This window comes from Mytilus edulis, chromosome 1 (assembly GCF_963676685.1).
Source record: "Mytilus edulis chromosome 1, xbMytEdul2.2, whole genome shotgun sequence".
NCBI lineage: Eukaryota > Metazoa > Mollusca > Bivalvia > Mytilida > Mytilidae > Mytilus > Mytilus edulis.
The window spans coordinates 42829486-42844023 of record NC_092344.1 but is presented as its reverse complement, the minus strand read 5'-3'; the positions used below and the strand labels follow the sequence as shown (position 1 = coordinate 42844023).

General features: G+C 30.1%; 1 protein-coding gene across 8 annotated transcripts in view; it reads right to left on the bottom strand.

The window, feature by feature from the left end:
- LOC139482890 (putative receptor-type tyrosine-protein phosphatase mosPTP-1) overlaps window positions 1-14538 on the bottom strand; it is a 51320-nt gene that overhangs the window by 18173 nt on the left and 18609 nt on the right. For 2 of the 8 annotated variants that reach the window (XM_071266923.1, XM_071266930.1), the window contains exons 8-21: window positions 13862-14062; window positions 13459-13554; window positions 12734-12906; window positions 11972-12131; window positions 11233-11253; window positions 10268-10333; window positions 7737-7851; window positions 7299-7405; window positions 6356-6453; window positions 5659-5752; window positions 3910-3995; window positions 1582-1716; window positions 925-1059; window positions 183-331 (exon numbers count right to left, since the gene is read on the bottom strand). In XM_071266923.1, coding sequence (XP_071123024.1) covers window positions 183-331; window positions 925-1059; window positions 1582-1716; window positions 3910-3995; window positions 5659-5752; window positions 6356-6453; window positions 7299-7405; window positions 7737-7851; window positions 10268-10333; window positions 11233-11253; window positions 11972-12131; window positions 12734-12906; window positions 13459-13554; window positions 13862-14062 — 1636 coding nt within the window. The remainder of the gene's footprint in view (window positions 1-182; window positions 332-924; window positions 1060-1581; window positions 1717-3909; window positions 3996-5658; window positions 5753-6355; window positions 6454-7298; window positions 7406-7736; window positions 7852-10267; window positions 10334-11232; window positions 11254-11971; window positions 12132-12733; window positions 12907-13458; window positions 13555-13861; window positions 14063-14538) is intronic. The other 6 variants (XM_071266932.1, XM_071266937.1, XM_071266942.1 and 3 more) reach the window with 3 other exon arrangements.

The following is a 14538-nucleotide window of genomic DNA, read 5'->3' as shown; positions in this document are numbered from 1 at the left end:
AATATTTTCATTAACATTATTTTTTTCTTTTCTTTTTTTTTTTAAACTTAAACATAAATAATTTTAAAGTCATAATACTTAAAACTGGTATATAGAATTTGTCCAATTCAAAAAATTCTTTTAAATTATCAATTTAATTTTCAGTAAATTGTAAAACAAATGTGTTCTGGCAAAGTCCATACCTGCAATGTACAACAATGGGTCCAGCCCCTGGTGGATTAGCAAATGCTGATTTCTGTACAAATTTAAGTACAGGCAATGTAAAATCTGGTACCCCATGATCTGGCCATTCTGTATAGTGGAACTGGTATACTATTCTTTCTGAAGATTGCTACAATTCAAAATTAATATTCATCAGTTGATCTGGATATTAAGTATACTTCAAATTTATATAAATATATACCAATGTGATCACTGAATTATGTATATTGTAAGTGTTTAATCTAAATAATCCTTCATAATGAGGGTGAATACAAAATTCAAGTTTTTCTTTCATGTATTTTTCAAATTTTATTATTTCTTCAATAAGTTGAAATCTTTGAATTTTCAAAGAAAGTTGCAATTGTTCCTTTTGTGGTTTTTACAATTTAGCATATTTTAGTGATTCCCAATATCTTTTAAAAAGATAGGATGCCAACATTTTCTTAGGAATCATTTCTATATTTATTTACACATTAAATTTGACAATGCACAACTTCTCTAGGATATTACCAAGACCCATCTCAAATTATGACCCAATAATGATTGTAAAGCTCAATCTTAATCTATGTATCTAATGTTTTTTTTTCTGTGAACCAGGAACACCTTTTTACCGAAAACATGGTAAATTTTTAACAATCTTCTGAAGGACATTAACCCTTTGAGCATTTTTAGGTCATAAAAAAAAGATACAATATACGATAAAGCATTTTTGTCACAAGTTACCTTTTTAGCTTTAGTATCTTTGAGTGAGAACATTCTAACAGTATAATGAGCTCTAGAGAACGTGTTCAGATGTTTAACAGCGATATTCCCATGCTGTTCTAAACCTTCTTCTGGCCAATATTTATCACATTTTTTCTAAAAACAAAAATAGCAATAAATGTTATATTTTAATAAAAATACCTGTTGCTTTCTTTATACTATTTACTCCAATTTGAAATATGTACATGTATTCATAAACAAGAAGAAAATTTACATGTGAAGGAAAGAATTATCATGGCAGATGGTAAAGCTATACCTTATTAATTTTTTGCTCTTTTAAACTTATTCAATTCTAAAAATTTCTTGACAAATATTTTGAAAAAATATTTTTTTATATTCTATATAAATTTTTTAGATTTTGTTTCATTTTCCTCAATTCTACATTTCTACTTGAATGTAATCAATTGCTAGTAATAATTTAGCAAAATAAAATAATGCAAAAATTTTATGTGGCCTCACTTTTTGTCATTTCACAGAATGGAAAATTTTGATTTTTAAAATTTTTTTTTAATGCAAATAGTCATGAGTCAATGACGTAAGTTTTTAATGTTTAGGGAAAATGGAAATATTTAAAAAATTAAAGTAATGAAATTAAAAAAAAAAAGACTAACAACTTACCCTTCCTTTTTCCATCAGTTTAGTAATCATCACTATGACAACAGACTTCTGTTCCCAGACCATTCTCCAAAAATCCCCAAATGTTGATGGCATTGGTCCCTGTGTAGCTATATAAGCTTTGGATTTGTGATATCCCTGTAATTAAAAGGTTTAAACTTTACAAAAATTGACAAAATTTAATAAAAATATTAGAAGAATATCCTTCAATCTTACAGTTCATTGATAATTTAGACTTATCTGACTTTTGAAACAAGTGAAACTGCGAGCTACTGCTCACTGATGATACCCCCGCCGCAAGTGGATAATATTAATAGTGTAAAAATATGCAAGCGTTCGGTAAACAGGAAGTTGTCGAGTGATGAATCTGAAAACGCATCACACGGTATAGCTGACTTATATAAATCCTGAAACCAAATTTCAGAAATCCTTGTATTGTAGTTCCTGAGAAAAATGTGACGAAATTTTCAACTTGGCTGTCATGTGTAAAATCATACAAGTGTTCGGTAAACAGGAAGTTGTCTAGTGATGAATCTGAAAACACATCACACGGTATGGCTGACATATATAAATGTTGATACCAAATTACAGAAAGGGTGGATGTGTAGTTCCTGAGAAAAATGTGACGAAAACTTTCAACTTGGCTATCATGTGTAAAATCATACAAGTGTTCGGTAAACAGGAAGTTGTCGCGTGATCAATCTGAAAACGCATCACACGGTATAGCTGACTTAGATAAACCCTGAAACCAAATTTCAGAAATCCTTGTATTGTAGTTCCTGAGAAAAATGTGACGAAAATTTTCAACTTGGCTATCATGTGTAAAATCATACAAGTGTTCGGTAAACAGGAAGTTGTCAAGTGATGAATCTGAAAACGCATCACACGGTATGGCTGACATATATAAATGTTGATACCAAATTACAGAAAGGGTGGATGTGTAGTTCCTGAGAAAAATGTGACGAAAGTTTCATGGGACGGACTGACTGATGGACGGACGGACTGATGGACGGACGGACGGAAGGACAGACAGAGGTAAAACAGTATACCCCCCCTTTTTTAAAGCGGGGGTATAATTATCCTTGTAACAATTTTACAGTAAAGTGTATTCCTCACTAACTATTCAAATTACAGTGAAACCTGTCTTAACCAAATCTTGTGTAAACCAAAAACTTGTCCTTACCATACTTGTTCAAAAGTCGAGTCATATCAAATTTTACGTTCAGCAAACCTGGTTAAACTACAAATCTGCTAAAACCAAACAAATTGTTTAGTCCCAAAGAGGTTTCGGTTAAGACAGTTTTCACTGTATCTACATTATATAGGTAAGACGCTTCTTCAGAAATAGCTATTATTTTAAGAAAGAAACAACTCACAGCAATCAATATGCATGCAGTTTTACAATTAGTTAATTTCATATTTCACTAAAACACAGAATTTCAAACGGAGCGATTGCCATATCTCACCTTGATTTATAATGTACACAGTCTAAAATTTATAAAACCTATTCCTGTACTTATAAAAGCTTACAAGTAAAATTATAAAGTTTTTCACTACTTTTCATTCAACTGGAGCTAGAGCTTCTAAACCACTTGTAAGGAGCCGATGCAATAGTCCTCCAGTAAAATTAAGTGACTTATCTTCGATTAACATAGGTTTAACAAACAAAATTTTGATTTCAACACATAATGTTTAAGTAATTCTTCAAAAAATGAAAATATAGAAATATAGACCTTACTTATAATTTAGTGACAAATCCCACAAACAACACCATTGTGAATGGATTGAATTACTAAAAACATTGAATTTGTCCTGACATTTCGTTTCTTCACTTCCTATTGAGACATAGATTAAGGTAGTACACTTTCACTAAAATTAATTTGGCTCGTTTAATTTTCATAAAATTTTGTCAAAGTATTTACTTTGAGACTCGAATAAAAATACAAAAATTTTAATTTTTTGAACCAACCGTTTTGTCAGAAAAAATACACTGGTTATATAGCAATTTGACAAACACCAATTTTGATCATTGAGAAGCTTAACATTCCTTTTACAACACAACGTAATTAAAACCTTTAGCTGACTTTACAGAGTTATCTCCCTGTAGTGTCAGGTACCATCTTAAGGATGTTTTTTTTTTCTCTCTTTTTTTAACATTCTGTGCACGTGTACACAAAGGCTATATAAATTATCATTATTTTGCACATTTCAATATTCACAGAATGGCTTGAAACGAGAAAATTTGGAAATCAAAACTATGTGAATTAATTCAGTTTTCAATGACCAGATTTATTGCTTATCAATAACCAACATTCTATCTATTTTACTTACATCAACATAATTAGCATTTATGTAATCAGACTGACGGATTTTTTCACTTTGAGGCTGCTTAGCTAAATATACCCTGGAATGATCAACTGTAAAAAAAATAACTATATCAGTTATAAATTCAAATAATAAATCTGAGTTTCATGGAATAAATCACTCTCCTTCCACTTATCTGTGTTCTCCTCAATGGTTCAATTGCTATATTACAATTTCTTGATATTGTTATGTTTACAAAATTTTGAATTTTTTGAAATACTAAGTCTTTTCTATCTCAGACATAGATTACCTTAGCTGTATTTTGGCAACACTTTTAGGATTTTGGATCTCAATGCTCTTCAACATCGTACTTTATTTGACACCTTTTTTTTAAAAACTTTTTTGGATTCGAGCATCACTGATGAGTCTTTTGTAGACGAAACGTGTGTCTGGCGTATATATAATAAAGGGCTGCGCTTTAGCGCATGATACGCCCGTTGCTCTTTTAACTTGTCTTTTATTGGAAAATCCCCCCTTTTTTAAGCATTAAAATTCATAACACGAAAATGTAAAATCTGAAAGGGAGCTTACATCAAAAGATATAAACAATTCACCAAAGTTTCAAGGACATTGGTGAAAGCCTTTTTGAGTTATTGTCCGAAGTGTTAAAAATCCCCTTTTTTTATGAATAAAGCCCCATAAATCCAAAACTTAAAATTTGAAATTTATAAAAATTGAAAGGGAGCTTACATCAATAGATATAAACAATTCACCAAAGTTTCATGGACATTGGTGAAAGCCTTTTTGTTATTGTCAGAAGTGTTAAAAATCCCCCTTTTTTTATGAATAAAGCCCCATAAATCCAAAACTTAAAATCTGAAATTTATAAAAATTGAAAGGGAGCTTACATCAATAGATATAAACAATTCACCAAAGTTTCATGGACATTAGTGAAAGCCTTTTTGAGTTATTGTCCGAAGTGTTGAAAATCCCCCTTTTTTTATGAATAAAGCCCCATAAATCCAAAACTTAAAATCTGAAATTTATAAAAATTGAAAGGGAGCTTACATCAATAGATATAAACAATTCACCAAAGTTTCATGGACATTAGTGAAAGCCTTTTTGAGTTATTGTCCGAAGTGTTGAAAATCCCCCTTTTTTTATGAATAAAGCCCCATAAATCCAAAACTTAAAATCTGAAATTAAAAAAAAACTAAAGGGAGCTTACGTCAATAGATATAAACAATTCACCAAAGTTTCATGGACATTGGTGAAAGCCTTTTTAAGTTATTGTCCGAAGTGTTAAAAATCCCCCCTTTTTTATGAATAAAGCCCCGTAAATCCAAAACTTAAAATCTGAAATTAAAAAAAAACGAAAGGGAGCTTACGTCAATAGATATAAACAATTCACTTAAGTTTCATGGAAATTAGTGAAAGCGTTTTTGAGTTATTGTCCGAAGTGTGGACGACGGACGGACGGACGGACGGACGGACAACGGTATACCATTATACGTCCCGTCCCGGGCGTATAAAAATTAGTCCTGGTATCTATGATGAGTTTATTTATTCCTTAATTAGTTCATTAAAAAAAGGTTGTTCTTTTTTTTTTTAAATCTGCTGTGTTTTGCTTTTTTGTTCATACAAAACATGTGTGGCCAGTATCTGAGGTCAGTTACAGTAAATACATTGACTCTTTTTGCCCTGGTAGTATTTGGAGACATTTATTCACATTTAAAAATATTATACATAAAAACATAGTAGGAAAGTCATACTTACATGCTGTAATATTTACATATCTATTCTTTGACTTATTTTCATGCATATTAGATGTATCTGCCTTGAGGTCTGTTCGTGTATTCTTGTTTACATCCTGAAAGACAACAAATGTACTTATAATTGGTTGACATACAAACATTGACACATAAATATTGATAGAAGACATTTTCTATTCATAGATCATTTAATTCATATCTTTTCCTTTTTTATTTTATAGAAACTACAGGTACAAGTAACTCTGACACCATGCTAGTCTTAAATAAATATTGTGCATTATTCATAACCATTCAAGCACCCTGAATGTTTTGAATGATCCATTAGACTTTTCTTTGATGTAAAATGATAATAAAAGATCCTAACAGAACAACAAAAATCTTGTACCTCATCCATACTCAATTTTAAATCCCTGCATTTTTATTTCAGAAACTGCAGGATCATTATATTTAGACTTTTTCTTTCTTCTTTGCATCTGATTCTTTTGCTTTTTGACATATTTTGACCTACTTTCACTTTCAGTCTGGATTCTGGGTTCTTCATTTCTTGACACCATATTTATCTATTCATATTTTTGTTGGATTTTTTTTCCATTTTAATATTTTTAAAACACTCCAATCCTAATTCTTAATCTTTTTTTCACATTGTCCTCTATGCAGTAAACCCCCATTTATCAATAAGAGATTTTTTCACTATGACTTACACTATATTCTTGTGAGAATTTATCATCTGTGTCAGCATGCAATATCTTTACATGCTGAATAAAATCTTCTACTTTTACTTCAGGATAAGTCTTCTCAACTAAAAAAGAAACAAATTACAACAATGTTTCATGTACAAAAATAAATGCAGTATGGGTCAGATGATGCCCCTACTTTTATAATGTTATAAAAAGGTATAACTCAATAAAAATAAAAGTGACACCACCCAAATTAAAACTTGATCTTTGTTTTATGGTATTAAGCATTGTGTATAAGTTTTATAATATTTGGTCCAGGCAAATTAAAATTTGAGAATAGATACTTATTTATGGACATACAGACAGACTAGGGTAACACTTAATGCTCCCTCTGTTTTGGAGGGGGCATAAAAATAGTTTGATGACACATCATCAACATTTGATTTTTCCTTCTAAGTATAATGACCGAAAAGCAGGGATTCAAATAAGCATATGTCTGAGGTTTGACAGGGACCTTTCTATGTGGACTTTTCATATTTGAATTTCAAAAGTAAAGTACCTTCCATTCTTGTTACAGATTTTTCATGAAAAGGGCTATTGACTCTCTTATGGAGGACCTATGAAAAAGGGCTATTGACTCTCTTACGGAGGACCTATGAAAAAGGGCTATTGACTCTCTTACGGAGGACCTATGAAAAAGGGCTATTGACTCTCTTACGGAGGACCTATGAAAAAGGCCTATTGACTCTCTTAAGGAGGACCTATGAAAAAGGGCTATTGACTCTCTTACGGAGGACCTATGAAAAAGGGCTATTGACTCTCTTAAGGAGGACCTATGAAAAAGGGCTATTGACTCTCTTACGGAGGACCTATCACTTTAATAAAAATGCAAATAGTTAAGGACCATTAATTTATCCAAATTTGAACCCCTGCTAAGAAATAGTCCTTACTAAAAAATATGACTTACCAAAGGGTTCTGCTATGGTTATGACAGTTGAAGGAAAATGATTAGAGTTGGTTGGGACAGCTAAGTAATTGTAAGCAGCCTGGTAATATTTTCTGCAAGTTAATGATCTGAAATTTAAAATGTTAAAAAATGATAAAACATTAGTAATAAACGCAAACTCTAAGTAAAAGTAATATATCAGTAGAGTTGGGAAGGGTTTCATGATATTAAGTCAATGCTTAGATCACTTAGTTTAAAATTTAAAATTTATATTTCTGTAAAATATATCATATCGTCTTTAGATACTGCACTTAAACTGAGTTCTCAATTGAAAATATTGAAAAAGAGAGGTGTGAATTTGTCAAGAATTATTATAGAAAAAAATCTGCTACCAGTTTTTCTAAATTTTAACTTACATTTTCCATCAAAATCAATTTCCAAACATGACTCTTGACTTACCTACAACCAATGAATACAAGTGAAGCCAGGAGTACTACCAGTATCCCACAAACAATTCCCGCCACTATACCAGCAGACATGATGTCCTGCTCAGCAGCTTGAATGGCTCTTGGATCTATAAATAGAATAATATGATAAATAAAATAATACAAAAATATCATCCTAAAATTTCAATAATATTTCATACATTTTTTTTTAATTTTTACATACTACAATGATTTTACAAATATAAATGATTATATGATGTTTACGAAAACAACACTCAGTTCATCATTCCAGAAATGTTTTCAGAAAGTTATGAGACTTTATAAAAAGAAAAAGAATTATAACATATGCCAGCTATGTAAAATAAGATTGTGTGTACTGCAGAATACACAAAAAAGTATACACAGTACACACAATCTGTACTCATAGAACACACAATGTGTACAGTCCGTACTTTAAATCAAAATACATTAAACTGAACCTTCACTCCAAGTTATACATATAGCTGTACAGATAAATGCACACAGGGCATAAACAGTATAAAATTGTATCTTCTTAATTTTTGTAAAGGTACGTTTTACACATTTCTGAAATTGATGAACTACACAGAAAACAAACACACACATTGGATGAGAACATAGAAAGCAAATGAAGCAAAAATGATATGAATCATAATATAAAATTTATACATTGCATCTTATAATTAAGTGTCACAAAATGACTTCAATACATCAATACATTTTGTGTAGTATTTTGTTTATAGATTTTCAGTGACATCATTTCTGTGGCAAAATTTAAGCCTAAGATGGTATAACTGTTTTCAATGATAAATTTTTTGCAAAGGTCTTAAGCTGAAAATTCATCAAACTGGTCAGAATTGGTTGTAAAACAGCAATTAAAGGACTTTTCCTTAGATGTTAAAACATTTTCACCATTTCTTCAAGGTAAAACCAGCTTATATTCATTCTTTTCTTATCAATGCTCCATTTCTTCAAAGTGTACATGAGAAAAATCATCTTTCAATATTATTTAAATATCATTTAATGTTTACCTTACTATCGATGAAAATTAACAATGTTAAACTCTACTTTTGTATTTCCAATGTTAATTATTTCCCTTGCCCAGGATAAAAAAAAAATACCATTAAAATGAAAACAAACTTTAAAAATTAAAATCATGCATATTAAACAAGATTTCCAAGTACCAATGCAAACAAGTTGAACTTGTCATTCATGAAAATAAGTTAACAGATCTGTTAAACATTACAAATCATGAAAACCAAACAAATACAACCAATATTTAGAAACTTAAATACCATGAGTGATGTCTGAAAAAAATAGAATTTATATGATCAAAGTAATATCATTAGAATCATTTTTTTAATGAAGTTTTCAATGGATTTAATTTCTCCATAAATCTGACGAACAATACACATCTGTGAACTTTCATTATACACTTATGTGCCAAAATCAGCGGCAGTTCTGCAGGTTTACAAAAAAAAAGTTCAAGGGAACAAATTTCAAAGAAAAAAATATTTTTTTAACTTATACGAAAATGCATGTATACGAAAAAAGCAAAATCCATCATACACCTATCTAGCAAACATCAGCATCATAGCTGTCAGGCATATCAAAACAATAATATGTCCATAGTATACAGATGCCCCATCGGCACTATAATTTTCTATGTTAAGCGGACTGTGAAAATGGGGTAAAATCTATAATTTGGCATTAAAAATTAGAAAGATCATATCATAGGTAACATGTGTACCAAGTTTCAAGTTGATTGGACTTCAACTTCATCAAAAACTACCTTGACCAAAAATTTAACCTGAAGCAGGGCAGAGGAACTGACAGACGAAAAGATGCACGGACAGACGAACAGATGAACAGAGGGACAGACCAGAAAACATAATGCACCTCTCCTATCGTAGGTCGGGCAAATTAAAAAGTTTCACAAATGCAACATCATCTAGATTATCTCTGTAGATGATTGTTTTTTTTATTTTGTAAGATAAGAAAAAAAAAACATAGTTTTGCATTCATTTAGTAGCGTTTGATGCATAGGTTATCTATAAACATTCTGTATTCCTAAATGCTCTATCAAAACAAAAAGAAACAAAAAAAAAGCCATACTGAGTAAATCTAAAATTTACACAGCCATAAATTTTATAAACATAAAAATAAATGCAAAATAAAAACAAGTTGTTTTAACATTTTTTTGTGAGTTGGCTACTATTTGGTATAAAACATGCAACCCTGCCACAGTTTTACCGATCAAGATCTAATGCAGTTAGTAATATTCTAAAAGAACTTAAAATCATAATTTTCCTACAAAAATCTAGAAGTGTTTACCAATTTTGAAGTAAAAATCTCTATATTCCCTAATTAAATCTGCACCATTCCACTATAAATGAAATTTAAAAAGAAAAACAAATACTCCACATATTCTACAGAGATTTCAACATGGATTCTTGAATGTAAAACTGTGGCTTGTAACCTAGATGTGGGGTGTAAAACCAATACACATTTACAACATTTGGTCACCTGCTATTATAACATTCGAATGATTGGAGGGTATATCTGGTTCTGTTGTGTTACTCTCATTGCCACCTGAGAAGTGAAAGGTCAAAATATAGGTCAATACTGGTAACAAACATGATGAATATAGCTACTCCAATAATATCTTCATGAAACAATTTTTCATCCCAATAGCAAGTTGATGAACAAATTATCATTTTGTATTCAGTTATTAATCAACTTTAAGTGTGAGTTGAAGAAATTGTCACAAAAAGCAAATGTATATGTTTTGGTTAATTTCTATAAAAATGGAAAGCATGAAACATTATCTGCATGAATGCTATGAGTCAATTATGCTGAATATCCCATTTTTTTCTAAATTAAGTAAATAATTCTACCCCTTTGACACAGGATTGGGTGCACAGAGTTTTGCAACACTGAGTATAGGTGCTGTTTTTTTGACATGATACCAATTTTACAATATTTAATTTACATTGCAAGCAATATATACACATGTGTCAAGATATAAAGTTGCACGGCTACTGTTTAGATTGATAAAAAAGTATGTCAAGAAATGGCAGACTTTGCTATGTATACACTCAAGTCCAACTGAAATGATAACTTCACATTTTAAGCCTCAATTCTACATCTTTTATTAGGTCATTTAAATCAAATCCGAAGGGTGACCTTTAAATGCAGGGTTGATTGTGTATACAAAATATCTATACACTAAAAAAACAAATACATCCTTGGTCTAAAAATAGATATATGGTCTAGAAATAGATAATTGATCTAAAATAGATATTTGGCCTAAAATAGAAATTTGGTCTAAAAATAGATATCACTTTTAGTAAATACATGTGTATGTGAATAATATTGTGCTTTATAGCCTACTTGTGGGAGATATTATCTTGAGACTGATATATATATTGCATGCTTTGTTTATACCAAGTGATGAATGCACACAGTTAATACAAAGGGAAGATAATCACCTTTGGTGGTCAGCAATTCTCCTGCAATTTTAAAAGCGTTCACTCTTAGTACATTGCACACAGAAGGTGGAGTTATAAATGATCAGAGGACAAACATATATAGTTATCTAATATTGGATTAAATAGCCAATGTTTTATGTTTTGATGTCCAAAATATAAATTTGTCAAAAATATCTTTAAAGGTATAAGCCAAAATTTGAATGTTAATTTGGTCAAAAATATTTTCAAAATTTAATGCAAACTTTTTATGTTTTGATCTTCAAATTTTAAGTTTGTCAAAAAATTACTTCAAAAGGTATCAGATACATCCAATCCATGCAGCTGTAAGCTTTATTGACTGAATCTTACCTACACCATGATATTATGACAAATGCAAAATGATAGCTTTCAATAATGTCTTATAATGAAGGTAGAAATCTTTCACCAATCAAACCTTATTTCATGACAAAGCATGATGTATACAGTATAAAATGACATCATATGGTGAGAGTAAATTAACTTTATCATCTTTTTGCTTACTTTTTTCAAATAAATCTGAAAGAATTATTTTTATATCTACCCTATTTTAGCATTAAATCAAATCCAATACAAGTAACAAACACAACATTTTGCTCAGTTCTTCTCAATCGAATATGATTTTTCACGAAATTATTACAGGAAAAAATGTGCAGAACACTCAAAGTGCACCATACATAAGAGTTAGTACATACAATTAAGAAAATATATCATGAATATTCACCTTGGAGATAGAAGAATTCTTTAGCAGAATAGTTTCCAGGATACTGATGAGCATTAAATAGACTCTGAGTAAGTCCAGCGATCCGGACTGAATAATGGCGATTAGAGGGTAAGTTACTAACAGCAGATTCAATCCATGTCATATCATTGGATTTTACAACCTAAAACATATACATAATATAAATAAGAAGATGATGTATTTAGTGCCAATGAGGCAACTCTCCGTCCAAGTCACAATGTATAAAAGTTTAACAAGGGTCAAAGTATAACTTACAAATAATGATAAAACAGAAATAAATAATAAGTAAAGAAGATTAGAATTTAGATACTTATTTTTTTTTTTTGTGTAAACTGCTTCTCTTTTCACAAAAAAATATTAGAGCAGTACGTTGTATTTTGTCTTTTTTAATGTTGCTTTTGTGCTTAGTACAACTCTGATGAGACAGGCCCTTTTAACCATATTTTTATAGTTAGTTCTTGTGTTGTGCTATATATACACAGTCCAAGGTTAGGTGAGAGGATTTACCTCTCAGAAACATTTTAAACACTACTTTCTTTTCTAAGTATCTGTGTCTACAGGTGAACAAAATTTGTTTCATTGACAGTCATACCCGATTTTCTTGTTTTTACTTTTAAAGTCATTTGTTAACTTATAGTATAGTTAAGATAGGTTTGAACCATGTTATCTAATAAATATTAGACAAATGAATGAACTAGTGAAAGGACTGCAAAAGGAAAGGGAAAATTACATCTTAAAATTTACCTCGTATTCTTTCTCAGGAATCTTTTTAGTCTTTGTAAAATATGAGTCGAGATCGATAAATTCTATTAAATATTCTTCCACATCACGATAGAACTTTTTAGGACGCAGCCATCGTAGATAAACTGAATCTGTCCCTATTGTTGTAGCATTTAAAATCGTAGGTGCGCCTGGAGCTAAAATTGATTAAGCAGTAAGCTATCATCATATCATCTTTTAACTGTGAATTTATAATTATTAGTGAAATACCAATTTTTTTTTATTTCATGGGTATAAGTGAATATCTAATATTTGATCAAATGTTCAATGAATTTAAAAAAAAATATAGACTAATGTGTAAATTTGGCAACCCTTTGTAATCAAATAGCCTCAAATATACCAATTGTTTTCAAACTGCGAAATTTATATCCTCAAAAAATAAGGCAACCACAGTAAATGGAAACCTCATCCTTTCATGCATTCATTTATCATATTTAATTTGTTGGGGTTTAGAATATTGCATAAATACAACATCACATTCAGGTTCAAGAGTTGATGCATGTATTTTCATCTACTAGAAGATATCTTGACAAAGAAGAGACGACTCTATGGAAATGTTTCATTTGATTCACAATAAGAAATTGAAAGAAAAGAAAAATATTCAATGCATTTTGTAATTCAAATAAATGACATGGATAACATTGTTGTAATTTCAGAATTTATAAAATGTACTTGACCTTTGACCTTACCTGTTACATCTGTCATTGCAGGATATCTATCACTAAATTGACCTTTACCCCCACCAGTTACAGCCCTTACTCTTACATCATACTGTGTATAAGGATCTGAAAATAAAAAGTTCTTTGTAACATACTTGGTACAAAACTTAAGCTTCTACTAATGATAATCCAACCTTATAATTGAAATAAGTTAAACTTTGGGAGATTGTTGAACAATGAACAAAAGTGGATGATTTAATTATAACAATTACAGAAAATATTGCCAAATTTAAATTTTACAAAACCTATTGCATTTTAGCCATAATAACACTTCTGAATTTACAATATATTTTGACAACAAATCTATTAGCAATACTTATATATACATGAATCTTCCAACTAAGCTTTCACTTCTAATCTAAACATAGCATACCTAAGTTAGTGATATTTTCTGAAATTTTGTTTCTCAGTACGCCATTTATAACTTTAGTCCTGACAACACCAGTATTAGTGTTAATCCACTGTAATTCATAACTTTGTAGTCTCCCATTAATCACCTTAGGTTCTACCCAATGGACTTTCACCGTAGATGGGGTATTTCTTGATATGTGAGTGATTCTTGGTTTTGATGGTTCTAAAATATAAAATAAATTATGACTTTAGTATGCATTTTTTTTCTATCCCTATATTCTACCAGCATGATTTTTCCGGTAAAATGAAAACAATACCATTCAAACTTTTAACATTATTATGAACCACAACTTTTTCAAAGATTATGATTTTATATTCAATCATCTGATGTCTCAAAAGATAAATTTGAAATCAGCAATAATGTCAGAAGTATTTCGTTAACACTTTGTATCTGTTGATGTGAGATTTTTAATAGTTTCTGTTTAGTTTATTGACAACTGTTTAGAAAAGTGATGATTAGAGTTTGACATATTGTACAGATACTTGCTTATTGTAGAAGAAAATTTGTTACCCTCTATATATCTGTTGATGATTTGTGTCATTGATGATATACAACATCTTCTTTTTCTATTCAAACTTTATGCATTAATTTATTGAAGAATTCTTCTCACAAAACTGATAACAGTTACTTTCTTCAGT